At 58.6% G+C, this 22,604-nt stretch overlaps 1 protein-coding gene across 2 annotated transcripts; it reads right to left on the bottom strand.

Annotated features, from left to right (window-relative positions):
- Nucleotides 1-4,706: 4,706 nt before the first annotated feature.
- On the bottom strand, nucleotides 4,707-18,592 carry GATA2 (GATA binding protein 2). 2 transcript variants are annotated; one of them, XM_047095791.1, is made up of 7 exons: nucleotides 18,289-18,592; nucleotides 13,051-13,259; nucleotides 12,095-12,371; nucleotides 11,019-11,660; nucleotides 9,119-9,264; nucleotides 7,167-7,292; nucleotides 4,707-6,664 (listed from the first exon to the last, which is right to left on the bottom strand). In XM_047095791.1, the coding sequence occupies exons 3-7, from the start codon at nucleotides 12,321-12,323 to the stop codon at nucleotides 6,365-6,367; spliced, it is 1,443 nt and encodes a 480-aa protein (XP_046951747.1). In that variant the 5' UTR covers nucleotides 12,324-12,371; nucleotides 13,051-13,259; nucleotides 18,289-18,592; the 3' UTR covers nucleotides 4,707-6,364. The 2 variants fall into 2 exon arrangements, with proteins under 2 accessions (XP_046951747.1, XP_046951748.1); XM_047095792.1 differs by lacking the exon at nucleotides 13,051-13,259.
- Between the last annotated feature and the right edge of the window lie 4,012 nt (nucleotides 18,593-22,604).

Genomic DNA, 22,604 nt, shown 5'->3' with positions numbered 1-22,604 from the left:
AGACATAAGAGTCCCCTCAGAACCAGACCTTCTGCCCATTTTTAAGTGACTCACCTGACTCAAAATCGTTTCCAATGCACCTATACATTTGCAAAACATCATGCAGCCAAGCAAAATTTGTCTGCTGGCTGGAGAAGGCCACATGCTGCTGGTTTCAGATCTCTGAGTTAGGTGTTCCCTCAGTGAGATGCTAACCAGTGAGTTTTTCCAACTCCCCTTGCTTGAATAATCCTTCCCCCTTGCACTGACTCAGGATACCTCCTTCATCATCCACAATCTTGTAAATCCTAGGGTCTATTTTGGGCTTACTGGAGTCTGAGCCACTGATCTCCTGATTCTTACAGTAGAACCACAAGGTTTGAAAGATTGTGATTGGGACACCTGGGTGATTCAGTCAGTTAAGCGGCCGACTTCAGCTCAGGTCATGATCTCACGGTTCGTGGGTTCGAGCCCCGCGTCGAGCTCTGTGCTGACAGCTCAGAGCCTGGAGCCTGCTTCGGATTCTGCGTGTCCCTCTCTCTCTGCCCCTCCCCTGCTCGCACTCTGTCTCTGTCTCTGTCTCTCGAAAATAAATTAAAAAACATAAGAAAGAAAGAAAAAAGAAAGAAAGAAAGAAAGAAAGAAAGAAAGAAAGAAAAAAGAGATTGTGATCATAGAATCTTGTTTAATATTGGAATGCTTTACACATACACCTCGCTTTTATGTTCCTTAATTTTCTGACTTGTGCTGGTCTTGTTAGTTTTTGCAGATGAAGTTTGGAATTATTTTATCATTTTGCTTTAAAAAAAAAACCCACACACAGTGGACTTTTGATCTACTGCCTGGTGCTATGAAGTCACTTAGGGCAGTCCACTCACCTTAGGAGAAGCTCTCTGGGTGTTTGCCTTCTTCCTTGCCTCTTGGGGGATTCGTCCTTCCTTTCCATCAGGTGGATGGCAGACATTCCTCCCAAATCTTATTCCCCTGGGGCAGTGTCCACTGATTGTTTCCAGTGGTGGTCACCAGGAGGTGGGAGGAATTTCTGGGGAAGGACTGAGATGGTCTCTATGAATTACAAAGGGGGCTTGGTTTCTCACTACAGAAAATGGGAATAAGAAGCTGGGCCTGGAAGCGTCTCTGTAGAAGGAAGGGAGGAAGGGGCCCTGGGCCAGCCAGCCCCACCTGGGTGCAAACAGATGGAACAAAGGCCAACCCACCCCAGGCGCCCTGGCGCCAGGCCCCCGCGGAATCATAAAGGCACCATCTCCCAGCTAAGGCGGCCACTTGCGACACTTGGCCTGCCTGCCTGCCCTGCCCTGCCCTGCCCGGGAGCTTTGAGGCCACAGAATCGAAACTATTTACCCGCACAATGACTCGGGCAGCAGGAGTCATTGTTAGCACTGATTATTTTATGGAAGAGGGAACAGAAACTGTAGTGGCACGAGTGCCTGGGGCTTGAACTTAGGGCCTCCGAAGCCACCATACCTCCCCCGCTCCTGGTGGTCGCTCACCGGACACCATCCCTACGCCCACAGTCTTCCCCAGCTCTGGCTGCTGGCTTTGTCAGAAACAACCCCTTCCCTCCGTGAGTTTCCTGGCAGCCAGAGAGAGCGGATTCATGGGGACAAGACGGGTGTGTTTTGTCCCCACCAGAACGCCAACAACTACCAGGGTCGACAAACATTGGGGAGAAGTGAATGAATCCATTCGACAGACATTTGGGAAGCACCTACTGCAGGCCCGTTAGAGACAATGGAGACACAAGAGTGACAGACACAGTCCCTGCTCTCTTGGACCTGACATGGCAGGGAGAGGGGATCCGCTCCTTTGTTTATTTCTTGCTGGCTGCTTCTGGCACTGGGTGCTCCCAAAATATTGCTTGGCTGTAGGAAGGAAATAAGACCAGGGTAGTAATAGAGAAACAAGGGTGGGCAGGGGGTTCTTTCTGTGGTTCTTCTGGGCTCTGGGTTCTGGTCTTCAGGTCCAGCTCGGGGATGTAGAGTCTAGGCCCTGGGCTCCACGTCCTTGGTGCTACACTCTGGGTTCCGAGCCCCACGCTCTAGGCTGTGAATTTGGGGGGTCCATGCTCAGGTCCCTAGGTCCTGGGCTCCGTGTTCTGGGATCTGGATTCTGAGGTTCAAGTTCTAAGCCACCATCTCAGAGTTCTTGGATGTAAGTTCTGGATTCTGAGCTCCAAGTTCTAAATTCTGGATTTGGGAGGACAGGAGCTGTGCTCTGTTTTGGGTCTGCTTCCTGAGTACTGGGGTACAGAGTTGTGGACTCAAAACTCTGGACTCCCAAGTTCTGGTTCTGGATTTGGGGCCAGGTAATAGCATTGTTTGCCAGAGGCCAGGTAGAGTCGTTACTGCGTCAACTGCTCACGGGGAGGAATTCTTGTTTGTTTCATCGGGTGGTGTAGCCCCCGTGCCTAGAACACGGCCAGGTGTGGACGAAGGGATCAGCAGGCACACATACGTGCTCACTTGAGTACGTGATCATATAGACACACAATCCCGCCGTCAAGAGCCAGGGCACAGCAGGGCACGACCATCCCTGCCCTGAGTGTGGGTATAATAGCTGATGGGGGAGGGTGGGCCAGAATGCTGTGAGCTGGGGAAGGGCTGAGAAAGCCACTATGGATTCAGATGGGCAGGCAAGTGCACATCCAGCTACACACCAGGTCAGTTCCCGCCTGCTCTAGGTGTCCATTCTACAGGAAAAGGACGTGTGCAGGGTGGTGGCGGCAGAGCAGGAGCAGAGGGCTCCTGAGTCAGAGACCCAGGGATGCTCCTCCCACTCTGTCCTGCTGGGCTGAGGTATCTGGGACTTCACAGGAGGCATGCTGGCCTCCACGGGACTATTGCTTCCCCGGCCCCAAGCAAGCACCCTGCCAGCACCGGCAGTCTGCCATGGGAAGAGTGACAGGAGGGCCTCCTGGCTCATGTAGACATCAGGGCTGCCAGAGAACAAGGAGGTTGGCCATCAGAAAGCCTAATCGTCAAGGACTCAGGGTACCAGAGATGGTGATTAGGGCCAAAAGGAGTCATCCATCAGAGACATATGAATAGAGTAATGTAATTAGAGACAGTGGCGTCATGGGAGATGACATCATTCAAGCACGTGATCAGAGGTGGTGGCTGTACATTGAGGATCAGGAGGTGGTGTTCAGAGGTCTTGGTGATCAGCATGATGGTTGATTGCATATATCATTCGTCATTGTTCTGGGACATGGGGGACTGAGGGTGTGAGCCACAGGAACGTTTGTGAAGGAAGTATCTGGTGCTCATATTCTTGACGACTGAATGCAGAGGGGACCTCAGTGATCACATTCAAGGGCTAGAGACATCCAGAGATCCTGGTGGTGGGTGATCTACTGGGGACCAAAGGCAGCAATGGTTAGAGAATTTAGTGACCGGAGGGAGACACAGGTGACTGGTGATACCGATGACCAGGGGGCTGGCAGTCAGTGTTCCTGGTGATCAGGATATAAGGGACACTGGTCATAAGGGTCCTGGAAGATAAGACTCCACAACCCCTATGCTGGACACTAGAAAGCTGGGTGATTAGCACTGAGGAGACAGGGATGTTGGGCACCAGAGCCACTGGTGACCACACGGACAGTCAAGAAAATGTGGTAGAAGAGGATCCCATGATCAGTGATATTGGTCATCAGGCACCTTGTTGGTTAGAGATGTTGGCGACCGGAGACAAGTGACCAAAGTCATTGTTAAGGAGACACCGGTGAGGAAAATAGTGTGATTGGTGATATTGGAGACACATGTGAGTGCTCAGATCTATCAACTATTAGAAAACCATTGATCAGTGACGTTGATGGTCATGCTTCTTGGTGAACTAGGACATTGATGACTGAGTGCATTGGGGACCAGCACAATTGGAAATCAGGAACATGAGTGACAAGAGGCACCAGTGATCACAACATGGTGAATAGAAGTACTGGGAAAACGCAGTGATGGTCAGAGATGTTGGTGCCAGACACACTGAATATAAATATCGATGAATAGAGGTGCTGATCGGTGGTAGGAGATACTCACGACCAGGTATGTTACCAGCGAGCCAAAACAGTCCCTGGAGACCCTGGTGATCACATTTTGTGGCTGTCCGTGACCAGACATGTCACTGTCAGAGGCATTGATAAAACATTGGTTGACTGAGTGTTGGCGACCAGTGTTATAGTAATCAGATGTCTATGGTCACAGGCTCTGGTGGTCAGACAGGTCACTGACCACGAATATCAGTCATGGTGGCTATCTCCAATGACCAACCTCGTTGATTGAGGATGACAGCAGTCAATGACATCAGTGATCAAAAACACTGGTGATCAGGTTTGTCAATGAACAGGAATATTGAGGACCAGAGAGGACAGAAACAAGAGCTGATCATCTGGGAGGAAGTGGATGGGGACAGGGGCGGAGGCAGTCTTCTACAAGAGCCCCAGGAAAAGGATCAGTGTGTAGGCCAAAGGCTGGAGAAACCGTGGCCTCCCCTTGTATCCCCAGTATCCACCCAGCCATCAGGACCCCCAATGAGGTGACAATGACGAAATTCAGATGGGAGCAATGCAGGGGAGGGGCATCAGGGTCTCAGACCCCAGCCAGACAGGAGCCCTTCTCTCCAAATCACTGGGCCGCAGAACCCGTTAGGTCTGACCACTAATCTCCACACACAGGACTCAGCAGCCTGGGAGCCCACAAGATCGGCCAGAGGCATTCACAAAAAGTATTTTATTATTCTTAACAGTATTCACTTCAAAGGAATAGGAGGATAGCATACAATTTTTTTACAGACAATATATAAATGTTGTACATAATTAACAATAACTTAGTTCACTAATCCAAAATAAAACAAGCCAAATAAAACATAAAAACAGAAAATACTGCGGATTCTTTTTCTTATGCGGATACTAGTACAAAATAAGTTACTTCTGGCTGTGGTGCCCCCGCAGCGATCGCCTACCCATATTGCACTTGGTCGACTACATCAGCACAATCCTGGTCCTGGGCCGGCCCTCGCCGGCCGCCGCACCCCACCACCTCCGCATACAGAATCTAAGCTCGGACACGGTTATGTACAGCTGTACCTTGGGAAGGATCCAGACAGCCACAGCAAAGCAGAGCACAACCCAGGCGTCTCCAGGGACCCCAGCAGGGTCGTGGCCTCTCCCTGGACCCACCCCCCAACTCCTGCCTCTGCCACCTGCCAGACCAGCCCCTGGAGGCCAAGAGCAGCCAAAGCCCCTCCCCAGGCCCCCGGCTCCCCGTTCGAGGGCTGTGGGATCCAAGAACTTTTCCAAAAATAATTGCGAAGCTACAGCCTTGGTTTGTAGGTTTTATTCCTTTCCACAGCAAGGGCTTCCGTGGCAACGTACAATTGACTGGACCCAAAATGAGTTTAAAAATAAAACAACTAACTCCTCAGCGAGTTAAGCTTATGCAGTCTTTTGTATATATATATTTTTTTTTTTTCTTTTGTCTCAGAGTGGGAGGGAAGGGGGTCGAGGGGTGAGCAGAAAAAGGATGTTATGTACAGGGGTCCACCTGGCAGAGGAGTCAGGCTGTGGCTCAGGCTCGTTAAGGGGACACGGGTCACACCAGCTTCGGCCTCAGAGCCAGGGGAGCGATCTGGGAGACATTTCCCCTCTCAAGAAAATGTTGTTTCCTTCCTGTGACCCAGCCCTGGCCTGGGAATCTGCGCAGGACCGCCCATGATTGTCTCTGCCCTCCAGGGCCAGGCCGCCAGGGCACACACCGCTCAGCCTCCCCGGGCCAGTGGTGGTCCGGCTATACTGGCTCAGCCCAACCTGAGCTCCAGCTGTTTCAGAGAGGGAAGCCAGAGGGGAAGGTGTGGGCCGAGGGCCCCGCACACCTGCCCCCAGAGCCCTAGCAAGCAGGTGGGCCAAGCGGTACTTGGCGCAAAAAGACCCAGAGAACCTAGGGCAGCTCGGACCTCCAAGTCTCCCAGTCCTTGTTAGAAACAAGAGCAAAATAAATTACTTTTGCCTACTCCCTTCTCCCAAAAACGGTCTTCTTCATTTGTCCCCTGCCTCCCTCCTTTTCTCTTCAAAAAGCTGTCCGTCCTGTTCTCCAAACAATCGTCCATGATGGAAACCCCACCTGGGCAGGAAGCCGGGCCAAGGCCGCCCCCCAGCCTGGGTGAGGATCTTCACCGTGACCGCTGACGGCCGAGTGGAGCGCCCACAGGAGAGGCAGCTTGGGGCTCCGACTGGGCTGGCGGGAGTGCCATCAGTCTTCAGGGAAGGGCAGGCAGCTAAGGGTTTGCCCCCACCCCACCCTGCCTAGGGGCGCCCAGCCTCGCACCGCGGGCCACCCTCCTCGGCATCCATCCGTCCATTTGTGGGGGGCCGTCCCTAGCCCATGGCGGTCACCATGCTGGATGGGTGGGGGTGGCCAAAGGAGAGACTGGAGGAGGGGTGGATGGGCGTTGGGGTGGGCAAGATGTGTCCCGAGTGGCTGAAGGGTGGGAGGTGGCCCACGGGCGCCATGTGTCCAGCCAGGGCGGCGGCGCTGAAGGGGGAGGCCTTCTCCTGCATGCACTTGGACAGCTCCTCGAAGCACTCTGCACCTTTCTTGTTCTTCTTGGACTTGGTGGACATCTTCCGGTTCCTAGTCTGGATCCCTTCCTTCTTCATGGTCAGCGGCCTGTTCACCTGGGGGCAACCACAAAACCGTCAGGGGGGTCTAGTTCCCTTCCCAGAACAAGACCCCACCCCCCAGCTTCCACGTGGCGCCAAAGGCGGGTCTGGGCTCGGGACCCCACTTGCAAACACCCTCGGCCCGCCAGGGTCTTCCCATCAGCCTGCCGCCCTTTCAAGAAAGGTCTCTTTCACTGTGTGGGACCCGCAGGCCAGGCCGTTGAGCCCACTAAGTGCCAGCACTGCCCCCCATCGACACAACCGAACTCCACACCCACCTTTTGTTTTAAAAAGACACCACTTCCCCAGACCGCCGCCGTGGAGGCCACACTTGCAGCCAGCTTGCCCCCTCTTATGGGAAGCCCTTCTGGCACTTGGGGCTTGCCCGCCGGGGGAACAGCCGCCTCCCAAGCCAAGCCACGCTGGAGATTGTGGCTGGGGCCCCCCCGCGCCTGGCAGCACAAAGAGCTGCGGTCCCCGGGGAGGGGCGGGGCGGGCCGGGGAGGGGCGGACTCACATTGTGCAGCTTGTAGTAGAGGCCACAGGCGTTGCAGACAGGGTCCCCGTTGGCGTTTCGGCGCCATAAGGTGGTGGTTGTCGTCTGACAATTTGCACAACAGGTGCCGGCTCTCCTGGCGGCCGACTGGGAGGGGAGGGTGGCGTCAGCAGGCTGGGCTCCCACGCCCCACCTCGACCTCCCTCCCCGACCCTCACCCCAACCCCCCGTCCCTGCCAACTTAGCCCAGGAGCGGGAAATCTCACAGGGGAATCCAAGCATCTCAGAAGCCGTGGAATTTTAGAATTTGAGACCTAAGCCATCGCAGAACTCAGAATAAAGAACTCTCAGAAGCCTGATCTCAGAATCAACAGGGGCGCAAGAGCTGAAGGGAAAAATCAGCCACCGCCCCCAACCCTTAAACTAACTCTGTAAAAGGGGAAACTGAGGCCCTGAGAAGGGCTCTTTTGGTTTAGAAGGCTGGCTCACATGTCCGCATGACTCTCCACGACCCACAGTCCTGGGTGTGACCTCGCCTGAGGCCAGGGCAGGGACGTCAAATGTTTAGGGGTCTAGAGCGGCACCGTCCAATATGATCACCACTAGCCGAGTGGGGCTGTTTAAATTCAACTGAACTACGATTTAATAAAATTAGAACTTCGTTCCTTCCTTTGCACAGCCGCATTTCAAGGAACCCACAGCCCCAACCATAGTGGGCAGTGCAGATCCAGAACATTTCCATCACCGCAATGCTGGTCTGTCCCACACCCTGTACCCCAAACCAGAGTGCTCACTGCCCCGCAGCCCCTCAGGGAATGCAGGCCAGAGATGTCTGGGAATAAGTGCCTGGTTTCTGGAAAAGGGAAAAGTGAGAGAAAGTAAGAGAGTCTTCACCCAAGAAAGCAGATCTCCTCTTGTGGGCCCACCGGCCCAGCCCCACAGTGACAGAATGTGTCTGTCCCCCGCAACACTCCCCAGTGAACCCCAGGCAGCAGGGCTGGGGTTGGGGGAATGAGACCAGCAAAGGCCAGGAGGGCCCTAGGCCGGAGCTCCAACCTCCTCGACAGCAACAGCGGAGGGACCTGCCGGTCGGCTGCCTCAGAGGCGGGGAGGGTGAGGGTGAGTAAGCAGCCTGAAGCTGGAATTCTGACTCAGGGGCCAACACCGTATCCTCCACCCCTACCCCCACCCGGGCCCTCACCCCGCCCGCGCTCAGGGTGGGGAAAAAAAAGGGGGCCCCCAAAGCGGCCAGCGATTTAAGCCTCATAAATCACTTCGCCCTGAAAAAAATATATTTATTATTCTTAGCATTTTACGCATTATTTGCAGAGCGGAGGGTATTAGAAATTTCAAAACAGCCCAGCGAGAGGCAGGACTGAGCCGAGGAGAGGCTCTAAAACTCGCGGAGTCCGGAAACAGATACGCGAAGTTTCCTTATCTTCAGGCTGCAGATGTCCGGATAGGAAACTCCGGCAGGAGATCCGAAAGGGCATTTTTTTAAATCACTCAAATGAAAATACACAGTATAGGTGACTCCATGGAAAAATAATAAAGGGCAGGTTTTTTTGGTGGTTGGTGTGTGTGTTTTATTTAAATAAGCGTGAGGAGACTGTGTTCTGGGCTACAAGGAAAATTACTTCATGGCCCTATTTTTAAAGAGAGTTAAACAGAGGCCAGGGGACAGGAGTTGGGCTCTTGGACACTCAACTTTGGGGAGCCCTGAGCTCAGTGGGGGGAGGGTACCTGGTGGGCTGCAGAGGGGGAAATCTGGCCTGAAAAAAAATCTGGCCTAAAAGAAGGGTGACCCCAAGCGATTTAAATGATAAGAGGGTTTCAAGAGGCAACGCAGCTGCATTTGAAGGGTTTGGTGGTGTTACTCTTATTTTTTAAATAAATTGCCGGCTCCAGTCCAGGTCAGCGTCAGGGTGCTGCCCACCGGCCCCCTCCCCAGCCACCTGCTGCCCCGCGCCTACCAGTCTCCGCTTAGGCTTGATGAGTGGCCGGTTCTGCCCATTCATCTTGTGGTAGAGCCCGCAGGCGTTGCACAGGTAGTGCCCGGTGCCGTCCCGCCGCCAGAGAGGGGTGGCTGTGGCCCCACAGTTGACGCATTCCCGGCCTTCTGAAGGGGGACAGGGAGAGACGCCGGCCCGCTTAACGGATAAGGTCGAGGGGAGAGAGGCAGGGGTGGGCCAGCGCCAATCAGGCAGCCGTCTGCCTCGGCCCGGATGCTTCAGGGGGTGACTTTTAGCTCCAACCCTGGGCAGGAAGAGGGACCCAGAGGAGGCTTCCCCGCCGAAGGAGATGAGTTCAGAAAGTAGCTTTAAGGCCAAGTCTCCCTCTTCAAAACCCTGGCTTGAAGGAAGGGAAATGGGGCTGGAGGGAGGAGTGGGGCCAGGGCCCCAGGGATTCTGGGCGCGACAATGAAAGGGTATTTACAACAAACTTCGCCGAAGGCAGGGCGGTGGCAGGAGTGGCCCAGCTCGACCCGGCTGGGCCTGGGAGGACTCTGCCTTGCTTTCTAGTTCTGCCTCTTCGGTCTGTCCCTTTCCCCAACTTCGTCTGCCACCTTCCGATTGATTCTCTGCCCCGCGTCCTCTGCCCTCAGTTCCTACTCTCTTTCTGTTCTCGGAGCAAGGGAATTTCCTTCTTTCTCCCCAGCTGCCCTCTTTTCCGCTGAGGCCCTAGAATTCAGTCCCGGACTCGGATACAAGGTGTTGCTCTTTAAAATAAAACACATCCCAAGCCCTTTCGTTTTGAAGTTAAGCAGACTAAGTGACCTTGGTCTTCTGTCGGTGGTGGTGTTTTTGGTTTTTGTTGTTGTTTTAAAAGGCCATCTGGAATTCAAATACAACGTAAAACAAACTTGGGAGAAAGGGCTAATTTAAGGCAAGGTAGCTGGTCTGCGAACAGGGGCCCTGGGGTGGGGCTGAGGTGGGTGCCAGCGACGGTGGGGGCAATCAGGCAGGGTAGCTGGATGCCTTACATCGTGTTGCCCGGGAAAAAATTTTCCCTATTTAGTTTAAACTAAATTGTCGATATATCTGGGCAAGGAAAGGTTCCTGGACTCAGGAGTAAAAGTTTTAAAAATCTTCTTCTTCCTTAGTTTAAAGGGATTGGAAGGGAGGCATTGACAGCGAAAGCCCCGCGCTAGCTCGGTTTCTGCTCTCCAGCCAGGTTCTCGGACGGAACCAGTGTGGCCCCAGCCGTCTCCTCTGGCAAAGGGGCAAAGCTACCTACAGCTTCATCGCCTCACTCCAGCCTTCGGGGAGGGAGAGTGAAGGATGCGCCAGCGGGCAGGGAGCAGGAACGACTCCCGGGAATGCTGCTTTGGGGGAAATCTCCCAAGGAGATTGGGAAACATCGAAATCCCACGATTTGGACTGCCTGACTTGGAGAACCAGATTCCTTAAGGGTCTGGAGCGTACCCACAGCACCCACAGCACGCACACACACAAAAACACGCACAAAAACACGCACACACAGCCTCGCTGCTGTCACTTGCTACTGCATTCCCTCACACAAGTCAAGAGGCTGCTCAAATTTTCACTTAAGATTCAGGGAAGGGAAGGGGGAATCCCCGGTCTGGGTTCAGTCTGGCAGTGGCCAACCTTGGAAGGGAGGGTGAGGAGGGGGAAGGGAAATGAACTTTGGGGGCAACCCTGGACAGTTAAGGAAAGGACAAAAGTTTTAGGGCTCCCTCTCCCCCATTCTGGGTTCTCAAACGTCTGTTGGGGTCTATTAGAGAGAGACTTCACCCATCCCCAGATCTGGAAGACTGGCACTGCCCCGCCTCCCATATCATAGCCCCCGACCCCCACAAACAAAAGCACAGACCAACCCCACTCCCATTGGCTCCCTGGCACTTGTCTTTACCTGAACAGGAGCGTGCCTTGCTGCGCTGCTTAGGGGTGAAGCTGGAGGCAGGGCCACCCAGGAAGCCTCCGGGGTGGAAGAGTCCGCTGCTGTAGTCGTGAGCAGCGGCGGGCACGTAGGAGGGGTAGGTGGGGATGGGGTGGTGTGTGGCAGGCTGGGTGCCCATGGCAGCCAGGCCTGGGCGCAGGGGACTGCCGCTTTCCATCTTCATGCTGTCGGTCAGTGACACCTGGTACTTGACCCCATCCTTGTCCTCCCCCCGGGCTGCATTACCCCCTGCGGAAGAGGAGGCTGGGGAGGCAGCCCCGGTGGTGCTGGGGTCAGGGGACACTTCCTTGGGCGGAGTGGGTGGGAAGCCGAAGAGGTGGGAGCCAGAGTGGGCTGCAGTGGGAGTGAGGGAGGCCACAGAGCTCCCGCTGCCTCCCCCGCTCCCACCCCCTGCCCCTGGGTACACGGAGAGGGGGCCTCCGGGGCCTCCAGCAGCTGAAGGGTGCAGCGGCGTCTTGGAGAAGGGGCTCACGGTCCAGGGATTGTGGTGGTGCGCTGCAGCCGCGGAAAGGGCTGCTTTACCCCCATCGAGCCAGGGCAACCCCGGGCTGTGCAACAAGTGTGGGCGGCACATCTGGCCTCCGGTCAGGCGGGCTGCGGGAGGAGGGAGAGGGGTCAGGGTGCGCAGAGGCCGAGTCGCGCCATGACAGATACACGGGACCACAACTCACAAAACAGCTAGCAGTAACATTCTTCCCAAAGAAAACCAGAAACATAATACCCCAACCGGTAATAATCAAGAATGTCAGTCCGGAGCTGAAGGACAAGTGGCACCCGAGGAACCCCACCAGACCAGGGCCTCGAGGGAACCCGCACAGGCCAGCTGGGAATTGGGCAAACACCCTGCGGTGCCCAGACCCTCCTCAAGAGGCTGCTGCCCCCACCTTTCCCGCCCCAATTTTTCAGCTGCCTCGATTCCTGCGGAGCTCACATCCGGGAAGCAGGCCGCCGGGCCCTCCTCCCCTCCCGCGCCTGGCGCGCGGCGCACGGCTCCTGGGCTCCCAGTCACCCACTGGCCTTGGGCTCACCGTGCGCGGGGCTGTAGGAGACGCGCGCCCGCGCGTGGGCTGGGTTGGCGTAATAGGGGTTGCCCTGCGAGTCCAGGTGGTTGAAGAAGACGTCCACCTCGTCGGGAGGCAGCAACTGCGCGGGCTCCATGTAGTTGTGCGCCAGGCCCGGATGGTGCGAGTCAGGGTGCTGCGCGTTCAGCACGGCGGGGTGCGCCATCCAGCGCGGCTGCTCCGGCGCCACCTCCATGGCGGGGAGTGGAGGCTCGGGATCTGGGCCGAGGCGGTGGCGGCGTCCCTGCGCGACGGAAGGGGGCGTGAGGGGCGCCGCCACGGCCTGACACCCCCAAAGTCCCGCCACGCGGAGTCCCGCACGCCGCTGCGCCCCAGCAGAGCCCGGCCGAGGCACAGTCCCGGGTGGGAGGAAAGCTCAAAGCTCAAAACGAAAGGAAGGCGGAGGAGATCGGTCAGCCGCTCACATTCACATGGTGACCCCCAGTCCCAGAGCCACACATCCGTGCACACCGGCTCACACACGGGCACAAGCCCCGACACCAGTGACCCCAACAAACACAGAGTCTCACTTTAAATCGGACACTCACACTGACCCCCCCCCTCCTTCCCGGGACACAAACGCATAAACACAGACTGAAAGTTGAAGACAGGCGCCTGGGCACCCACTGGGCACATGATCTTAGCGACACGCACATACCTGCACTTGGCGCCGGATACACATACCAGCTTGACGACCCCCACCCCCCCAAAAAAAACCCACACACACTAAGCCCCAGCGGCTGGGAGCCAGCCTCCTCCCAACCCCCGCCCCAGCTCACTCCCAGGAGGCACAATCAAGACCTCTCACCAAGGCACACCAAAGCAGTCACCCGAAGCCTGGCCCCGGCCTTGACCCACCGAAAGGACCTCTCAGAGCTTGGCGCGCCCCAGGCCCCCCGCCAGCTCTCGCACCCCAAACTTACACACGCAACGCCGCAGGGAGGGGGGCCACGGCCTCGGGGACGGAGGTTCAGCACCGGCGGGAGCCCCGGGAGTGGCGGGCTCAGGAACCGCGCTTCAGGCGGCTGGGCTCACGGAGTAGGAGCGGGGGACAGCGCGCGCCTCGGCCTCAGGCCCGCCCGGCTCCGGCCCCTCGGCATCCTCCGGCCGCCCTGGCGCCAGCTCGCGACTCCTGCACAGACATGAAGCGGGGGCCGTGCACGCCTAAGAAGCCCGCGCCAGCCAATCAGCGCCGCGCGCCGCCCAGCCTCCGCCCCCCATTGGCTGCGCCCGCAACTCCCGGACCGCCGGACTCCCGGACTGACCCGCAGGCCTGCCCCCCTCCGCCGGCGGGCCCCCTCCCAGCGCCCTCCCGGCGGCCCCTGCTGCCAGTGCCCCCCGCCGGGACCCTCACCCCACCGGCCGACTGCTGCGCCCCCTCTTGCGGACACTCCTGGATCCGCCTAACCCCAAGACCCTCTTCCCAGTTACTAACCAACTGGGGACCCCCTCCCCGGCAGCCTGGGTCCCGCACCCTCTGGGCGTCTGGGTGTCCTCTCCCCAGGACCCCCGCTCTTCCACTCTCTCAGATCCCACCTCCTTTACCACTGAACGTGGCCAGTTGGAGTCCCAACTACCTACCCAGGCCGTTCCCTCCCCCGACTCGGGCTATGGCTGAGCAGGGGGTTGGGAGGACAGCTTCGAGACAGCAGGAGCGGTGAAGGGCAGGAACTACGGGGCTCGAGTGGGCACCTGGGCCTCGGACAAGAGGCCGTTTAGGACTGTGCTTGACCGGGTGGAGGTGGCCTGGCTGGCGGCTCCAGAGAGGGGGAGGGGGCGTCCCCTTCCCGGGCGTGGCCTTCGCAGACCAACGGGCCGAACTGCCTGGGGCGAGGCCATGGAGACCCGGACTGGCGCCGGCGCCGGCTCGAAGAAGACGCCTCCGGGCAGGAGAAGGCATTTTTCCCTCCTGGGGGTCCCTAAGGCGGCCCCTGGGGAGAGGGAGGCGATAGACTGAGAGCTCTGTCCCCTAAGTCACCTGGAACTGCTCTCCACACACCTCCAATGCACAGATCCAGCTCTGTGGGTGGAGTGGGCCCCCGTGCACAAATCTCCTTGCTTTCTCCCATTGTACAGACATAGGAGACCGAGGCTCGAAGGGAGCCTATGGCCGCCGGGGGGGGGGGGGGGAGGGAGGGTCGGAAACAAAGAACTTTGGGGAGATTGAGACAGGTGCGGGGGTAAGGGGGGGAATAATCGTCGTCCTCCAGTCCCTCTCCCTTAGCTGGGTCTACGGCTCTCGTAGTGGGAGCCCAGAGGGATCCCAGGTGGGTCCGGGACAGGGGAGAGGGCGGGGGTCCGGGCCACCCCCGGGAGGGTGGGGGGAGGGGCGGCGGGATTGACAGTCGGTAATTGGGTAACTGGAGGCGGCTTCTCTGGCCGGGCGGCCCCGCCACCGCGACGCCGGGGCCCTGACGTCACCCGATTCGCCAGGAAATGAACTTTTTAATAATCCGAGGAGGGAGGAAAGCCCTTGGTCCCCTCGGCTCGGGGGGCTCCCGGCCAGGCCCAGCTCCGCGGGAGCGCCCGTCACCCTCTCCCAGACCAGCTCTGGGCAGCGCCGGGGGACGCAGGCACAGGCTAGGGGCCTCCTCCTGCCTTTGCGTCCGGCTGTCCGTTGATCTGTCCGAGGCCCTGGCGGCAGGTAAAGACGCGGGGCTGGAGGCGCGGAGCCCCATTTGGCTGGGAACCAGCGCGTCTTGGGCGCTTGGGGACCCGCCTGCCCTGGCGGCCCGCTGCGCCTCCCGCTCCGCTCCACTCCGGGGCGCGCGGAGCCCGCCTGGTCTACTCGGAACTCCGCTCCGCATAAGAGGAGGCCGGCGCCAGCTGAGTAAAGCGCGCCGGGGCCGGGAGTGGGAGCGCGAGGCCGCGGGCGCCGGGCCTCTGCGGCCAGGCCGGGCAGGTGATTGGCCTCAGTGCCTTCCGGTTCGCGCTACCCGAAACGCGCGCGGTCTGGCCGGGACTCGCTGCCTCTCTGTTCGTCTGTCTCTCCTCCCTGCCTTTAGTTTATGATTCTTCATCAACGCGTAAAATGCAATCGTCGGAGCCCCGAGACTGTTTTGCGTCCCTGGAACCTAGCAGGAGCTTTTCAAAGACACCGCCGCCCCGGGGACAATCCCTGGTGTCAGGCAAGACTGCCCCGCCAGCTCGAACCCCGGGACCCAGCTCAGGAGGCAGCCAGCCGCTTGCCAGACCCGGGGCCGTGAACGCCGGAGCCGAGCGGAAGATTTCCGTGGGTCTGCGATCCGCGCCTCGGCTCGCAGGGAGGTGGCTACTCTGGGCGCTCGGGAAAGCAGGTAATTCGCTTTATTTTCCCCAAAGGCGTGGTTCAAATTACCCCCGTTCGGGGTGGGTCTGCAGTTTCATCATTACAAACTCGGCTAGAAGCCCCTCCGAGGCAACCTGAAGCCCCTCTGGGGCAGCGTCTTGGGCCACCGCAGAAGTGGAGGTGACCAGCCTGGCCGGGCCCCCCGCCTGAACGGCAGCCCTGAGCTGCCCGCTGGCCTGGCGCAGAAGCGAGCGCTGGCGGGGATTTAATTACCCCGCTCGGCGGCTCAGAAAATCGCCGCGCAGAGGAGCTTAGCAGGGCAGTTAAGCAATGCTTGAGCAGGGGCCTCGGGAGATCCGCAAGAGTCTCCCTTCCCGCAATCCCGGCCTAGAGGGGAGGAAAAAAAAGGGGGGGGGGGAGGGAGCCCTGCCAGGTCTCTTGAGGCCCCGAGGTTGCCTTCCTCCAAAAGGCAGGCAGGCAGGCAGCCGGCTTGGCGGAGGCCTCCACTATGGTTGGAGCTCCTGCGTTGGACGCGGGACTACTGCGTTCTCCCGCAGGAACGAACCCGCCTGGGAGAGAGAAGAGGGGCACCAGGCAGGAGAAGGCCCAGCTGGTCAGTAAAACACACCCCCCCCCATCATGAGTGTGTGTGTATGCCAGACAGACCAAGGGCCACTAGTCAGGCATCTTGCCCAGTAGGCAGCAAAGACCATCCTATCACTTGTACGCAAACAAACGTCCGGGGAGGCTCAGGGCAGCCCCCCCAATCAGCTAGGATTGTGGGGGGCACCCTCACACATGAGGAAAGCAGATTTATTTTGGTTTATAGCCTAGGACTTCAGGGTCTCCAGAACACCTTCAGAGGGACGTGACCCCTTTTCCATGTTTCTGTTGGTTTCCAAGGGTTGTTGCTAATGCGGGTGCTGCGTTTTGATCGCACTGAGAAGCTGTCACTTTCCTTACATGAGAACAAGACTTCAGGAAGGACTGGCGATGGGCAGCAGAGAAACTGAATGTTCCAACAGCCTTTTTCAAGTAGCCTGAGATTCCCCGAGAAAGCATGGGTCCTAACGGCTCAAGATGCGTTCTCCGGGGAGCTGGAGGCTCAGGGATCCAAGGCCAGGTTCTAGTGGGCCTCACCCACCGGCCTCGGCTCTCAGCTGCCCCTGCCCGGTCTTCCCCTCCCCTCCGTGCCCTTTGTTTAAACTTCCCTCATCCAAGGTGGCCCCTCTGGGACCATAAGTTTGCCCTCTCTTTGTAACCTAATTCTTCTCGCCTTTTCCTATGGGCATCTAATTGGCCAGCGGTGGAGGGGAGATTCAAAGAAATCAGTTTGCTTAAGGACTGCCTTCCATAGGGATATTTAATTGGCAACCCAGCGACCTTCGAGCCCCACACTGGGGATGTGCCTTGAGGGGTACGGAGGAGGAAGAGGGGGCCTGCTTTAGCCAGAGGGGTTCAGAAGTCCCCATTGGGTAAGGCCTCAAATCTGCTCAGGCCTGCAGCCATCCCCCCACCCAGGGGTTCTGCAATGGAGGGACCAGGACTCCAACAGCCCCTTCTGCTCGCTGGGGTTCATTTTCAGCCCCCCAAATGTGAAGGCTTCTTCTCCTCTCTGGCCTCCATGATGGCTTTCCCACCCTTTACGTCTTTAGGGCCGTTTCGAATCGTAAAACCCGGGCTGAGAAGTCTCAGCGCCCTGGGCTGAGGTGCCTGCGAGATCATGTATCTCCTTATCAGGTTCTAACCACCCACCTCCAAGCCGTACAGCCTCCCCCATAGGCCCTGCTGAGACCTGCAGACAATCGGTCAGCGTTTCTCCTTCCTTCAAGCACAGGCACGGTTTACTCAGAGAGCCTGGCGGTCCTGCGGCCCGGCAGCATGACAACTGGTAAATCCGTTTCGTTAGACGCAATTTGTTTGCAATTTGTCGACCCGGCTGGGAAACTCTCTCCAGACGCCTGGGTAGCCGCAACGGCCCTACCTGCTTCTCAAATCCTGCCCACTCATAAACGAATCCCAGCGCTAGGTGCCTGTGTAGACCCGGAGCTCACCGCCAGATGTTCCCGATCCCCGGGAGACGTAGCTTTTTCCAAAACAACGAATTTCCTTCCGTGTTTTCCGGGAAAGGAGCGGCCGCCACTCCCGGGGGCCCTGAACGCCGGATCTTTCCCCTTGCGGTTGGGGCAACCTGGAGTTCAAGCCTGGCCGCCGCCGAAGGATTCTGAATGCCCGGCGTCCAGACAGACCCAGACCGCCGCCGTCTACGCCTTCCGGCGGCAGATCTCGGAGCCCGCGGCGGCCCCATTCTTATTGAAATCCCACTAAACAGATTCCGGCTCCGGCTTGGGGCAGGGGGGAGACTTCCAGACCCGGCGCTCTCCCCCACCCGCACCCCAGCCACACAGGATAAAGGGCCGCGGGGCGCAGCGCGCGGGGGCGCACGCAGGAGCGAGCCGGGTTAAGCCGCGCAAAGCCGGCGCACGGGACCAGCCGGCAGGTGCAGCCGCGGCTCGGCGGCCGGGCTTGGGCGCCTCCGCCGCCTTGGCCCAGAGGTGGGGGCGGCCGAGACAAAGACCCCAGCTCGGGGGCCGGGAGGTGGGGCGCTTTGCGAGGCATCGGGAATAACCGGGGCTCGCGGCCTATGTGTGGCTGCATCCGAGAAATGGGAAAACAAGAGGCCCGACGGGGGCCTACTGTCCTCGACTCCGCAAATACTCCCTCAGCATCAGGCCCCTATGACCTGGGGTTCGAGCCTCTGGTAGGACCAGGGCGAACCCCGAAGGCCACAAGTCAGGGGCCACGGGCTAGGGGGACTGCGTTTAGGGGGCCGGGTGGTTCAAACCTGGGGACTAGAAGGGCCCTGGGGCCAGGCGGAGGTGGGGGTACTTACCCAGCGAGGTGCGGCGGGCGGCGCCCCCGGGTGGACGGGGCCGGAGCGGAGCGGGGCGCACAGCGCGGTGCGTGGCTAGGTGGGCCCACAGGACCCCGGTGCGAGCTGTCGGCGTTCACCAGCAGGGCCCGGGTGGCGCGCCGAGTGGCCGCATGGTGCGCGGCGGGCCGCTTTTGTTCGCCTGGTGGCCGACGGGGGCCGGCTGGGGTGGGGGCGAAGGCAGCCTGGAGATAGAGACTTGAGCGGCGAGCCCGGGCGGCGCTGGCCTCGTTACCTCCCTCTCGCTCCCGCTGCCTCTCCCTCCCCTCCCCCGGCCGCAGCGGCCGCTGCTTTTTATTTCGACAGCACTTTGAGGGGGCGGGAGCGCCGCAGGGGGGCAGGAGGGTGCCCAGAGCTCTGCGCCCCGTTTCCCTGGTCCAGCCGCCGGGCGGCAGGCCGAGGGCCGGAAGGCACTCAAGGCGCAATACCTTACTCGCCCATACTCCAGACTACTCCCGCCCTCGCAGGGGCGCAGGAATGAGCACCTATTCTCTCAGGGGTGTAAGCTCAGAAAGCCCGGGACGTCTCTTTTTGGAGACTCTCCCCGGGGACCCTCATGAGCCGTGGCCACAAGCGCTCACACACACACACACACACACACACACACACACACGCATGTACACAGACGCCTGCTCCTCCTTCTCCAATTCGCTTCCAGTAGTGCTCACACATGCACACTTCTGTGCACACGCGTTAGCGCACACAGCTGTGGCTACGTGGAAATTCTCAGCCAGGAGATCTGGGTCACACTGACATGCACGCGGGCATACACCCAAATGTAGCTTGACAATCTGGCACACACGCGTGCACACACACACACACACACACACACCTCCCTCACTTCCAGGCTGATTTTGGCTAAATGTAGACACATGGCCTCTCCCTTCCAAGCCACCTATACTCTCGCCCCAATTCCCAAACTCCCAAGGAGACCAGAGCATTTCAGGAGTGGAGTTTGAGGCGGCCCCCTGGCCCATCCCCAAGGAACCCTCTCAGGAAAGAGAGGGAGTAGAGGGCTTGTCCTAGGAAGGCTGGGCAGAGGAGCTGGGGTGTGGGAATCTTCACCCCAAGAATGCTAGGGGAATCTGGTCCTTGAACTTCCAAAGTCCCTACATCAAAATTCAACTCCACAGTGGGGGTCCTCCGCTCCCCACCCCACCCTGCCCCGTCCCATTCCAGCTGCCCTGGGGAGTGAAAGTGGCCTGGGGATCTTCGGCCCAGAGAGAAAGTGCTTTGCTTTGGAAGGACTGGTCCTGGGAAAACTAGTGTGTGCCCGAGAGAAGTGTCCAGCCCCCCCATCTCTGTGGCCATCTGCTATCTGTGGGTCTTTCTTTGAAGCTGATAGTGACTCTGTTGCACGTGTATGTGCTGTGTGCGCTCGGGAGAAGATCTATCCTGAGGGCCCCTGTGTGTCTGTGTGCATTTGTGAGCACGTGGGAAGTCTACAAAACTGAGTATATTAGCACGCCCATTTCTTCTTGTGGGTCCCTGGGAGTTTTATATCGAGAGTCTGTGTTCTGTGGGTCCCTGAGAGTTTGTACTTCATTATATGTGGCTGTTTCAGAGCATGACCCCAAAAGTGCCTGTGGGAGAGTGTGTCTGTGGAACTGGATGTGTGTCCCTGTGGCTGTGTATCTGTGAGATCATTGTGTTCGTGAATCATATGATGGGAAGTGGGTATTTCCAAGTGTTTATTTATAAATTGGTGTGTGTCCCTATGTGGGTCGGTAGCAGTGTGTGTCTGGGTATCCTGTGTCTATGAATCGGAGCGTGTGTGCGTGTGTGTGTGTGTGTGTGTGTATGTTCCGTCCTTCTTTAACAGCACTGGGTATTGGGCGTGTAACGTTGTATCTTTGGACGGATGATAGGAGCGTGGACAGTGTATCCAAGTGTGTCTGCACATCTGTCTACAGCTCCACGTATGAACTGATACGTGTTGGGGTGGGTTTTTGTGTCTGTTTATCTAGGGTGTGGACATCTGTGTGTATGAATGTATCTTGGAACTATGTGTATGTACTTCTCTACCCAGTACTACCCTGGGTCTGTCGTCTGGGGAGGCGTGTGTCTCTGGGTGACACACATACTGTGTGTCTTCCCAGATCACCCACCATCCCTAACCGGCAGGGCAGGCGGCCAGTGGAGCTCTGGGGTGCCATTTGCCAGGGCACTCTCTGTCTGTCTGTGGGAGGGGGAGATGAGCTGATAAGGCTTATCTGCCGACGCCAGCGCCATGCTGAATAACTGCTCTAATGAGGTGGCCTCGCTGGGACCACCCGCTCCCAAGGCCCCCAGCCTCACTGGGGAGGGGCATGAGGGAGCCAGTTCAGGGGCACGAGAGCAAATCCCCGTGAACCCAGCAGCGCCTGAGTGTCTACAGAAGCTTTTCTACTTCTGTCTTGTTTCTTCAGAGGGGCGTTCCAGTCTTACACCCCCACCCCACCTGCCATCTCTCTGCTGGGCTGGGCTGGCCTCTGGTCTGCTGTCAGGAATACAGTCTTAAGAGGGTAGGGGGTGTGGACTGAGAGACATGGAGGCCCAGGGATGGAAAGACCCAGAGAAGGGAGAGGAGGACAGGGAGACCCGAGGACAGATTTTAAAAAGCACCGGCCATAGAGGGACAGAGACGCCAGTAGGGGCTGGAGGGGTGGGTTGGGGACACGCAGGAACAGACAAAAACAAACAACTTAAAAGTGGCAGAAAGAGTCGGAGCGATGGGAACAAAAGCAGCAAACGCGCTAACCAGACACAGCCATGAACAGAGAAACAAGGGAGGAGAGATACAGAGAGGAGAGAGAGAGAGCAAAACACAACAAAAACAGAGATATGGGAAGGGAGAGGGGAACCCAGGCAGGTTCCCGGAGCAGTGGGGAGAAGAGGGAGAGCGGGAAGGACCCCAAAGAGAACGAGGGAAAAGTAAGGAGGCCGAAGACGGGCTGGGTGGGACGGACAGACCGATTGGAGGACAGCGGCAGTGCCGAGCGCAGCGCGGACGCGAGCGCGGGAGGCCGAGCGCCAGGCTGCGGGCCGGGAGGGCGTGAGCGCAGAGCCCGCGGGCCGGGCGGGGCACCGAGGCGCGGGCGGCGGTGGCGGGCAGGGGGGTCCGAGCGGGGCTGCGCCGCTGTCCGGGGTAATTTTTCATCTCGGCCGGCTAATCTTTGTTCCCGGCGAAGATAATGAATAGCCAATCGTTATCTGCCCGGCTCCCGGAGGCTGCCCGAGAATGGGGTTGTACAGGGCTGGGAATTGTTTCCAAAGTGCCGCGGAATAAATGGTGTTCCTTATCTCTGCCTTCCAGATTATCGGAGCCCTTTCAGAGCGCGCACAACAAATGCGCCCGCCATCGAATGCATCATTTACCACCGCAGATCCGCGCGCTGATGGGCAGGCAGATAGCCGTCCGCGGGGGGCACGCCGGGCGCCCTGTGCCCGCGCCGCCTGCCTGCCTGCTTGCCTGCCTGCCGGGGGCACCCGCGCGTGCGCCCCCGGGTGTGCCTGGCATGTTTGCATGGACATTCGCGTGTGCCAGTGGATGGGCACTGAACAAGAAAGGGTATTGGTGTGCACGCGGGCATGTCAAAGAAGTGTGCTACAAGAAAGCACAGGTGTGCAAGCCCATGCTCACGGGCGTGGTGGGCGTGTGTGCTGTGAATGCCTGGAGGGGGCCCAGCTGAGGCTGCTGGAGGGTGCACAGAGGAGGGGGTATTGCACGTGAGTGCGTAGGCACGAGTGTCACTCAGGGTGGGAAGGCAGGTGTGTGAAGGAGTGGGTGTGCAAATCCGTGTGTACAGGTGTGGTGGATGAGCGTATTGAGTGCCACAGTGTACCTGCCCTCGAGGAGGCCGTTGAGGAGTGCACACAGGAGGCGGTGTCATCTGCCACTAGGTCGCGTGCGTGTGTGTATACTCAGACACGGGTGTGTGCCTGCAGGTGTCCGACCCTACTCAGTGCTCTGGGTTCCTACGTGCCTGTAAGCATGCGCATCCGTGCATTCCTGTGACTGTCAGGAGTGAGTGTGCCGCGGGTCAGAGTTCACCCCAGTGTGTGCCTTCGGGGTGCACGGATCTGTGTGAGGGCGGTTGTGTTGTTGTGCATCTATATGCCTGGGTGTGCCCGGGTGTGCCGTAGGAGGGGCCGGGGGAAGGGCGGTCGTTGGGGCCTGTCCCTGCGCCTGCCTGGGTAGGCTCAGGACACACGGGCCGGGACCCCTCTCCAGCGTGGGAAAGAGACAGCCAGAGGGGAGAGAATGGTGTGTGCGGGTGCGACAGACTCCACAGCAA

The sequence above is a fragment of the Lynx rufus genome, unplaced genomic scaffold (genome assembly GCF_022079265.1).
Source record: "Lynx rufus isolate CCGP_SWC_20201006 ecotype Redwood Valley unplaced genomic scaffold, mLynRuf1.p SCAF_4, whole genome shotgun sequence".
Taxonomy (NCBI): Eukaryota; Metazoa; Chordata; class Mammalia; order Carnivora; family Felidae; genus Lynx; species Lynx rufus.
The sequence above is the reverse complement of the archived record's forward strand: the minus strand, read 5'-3'. Positions and strand labels throughout refer to the sequence as shown.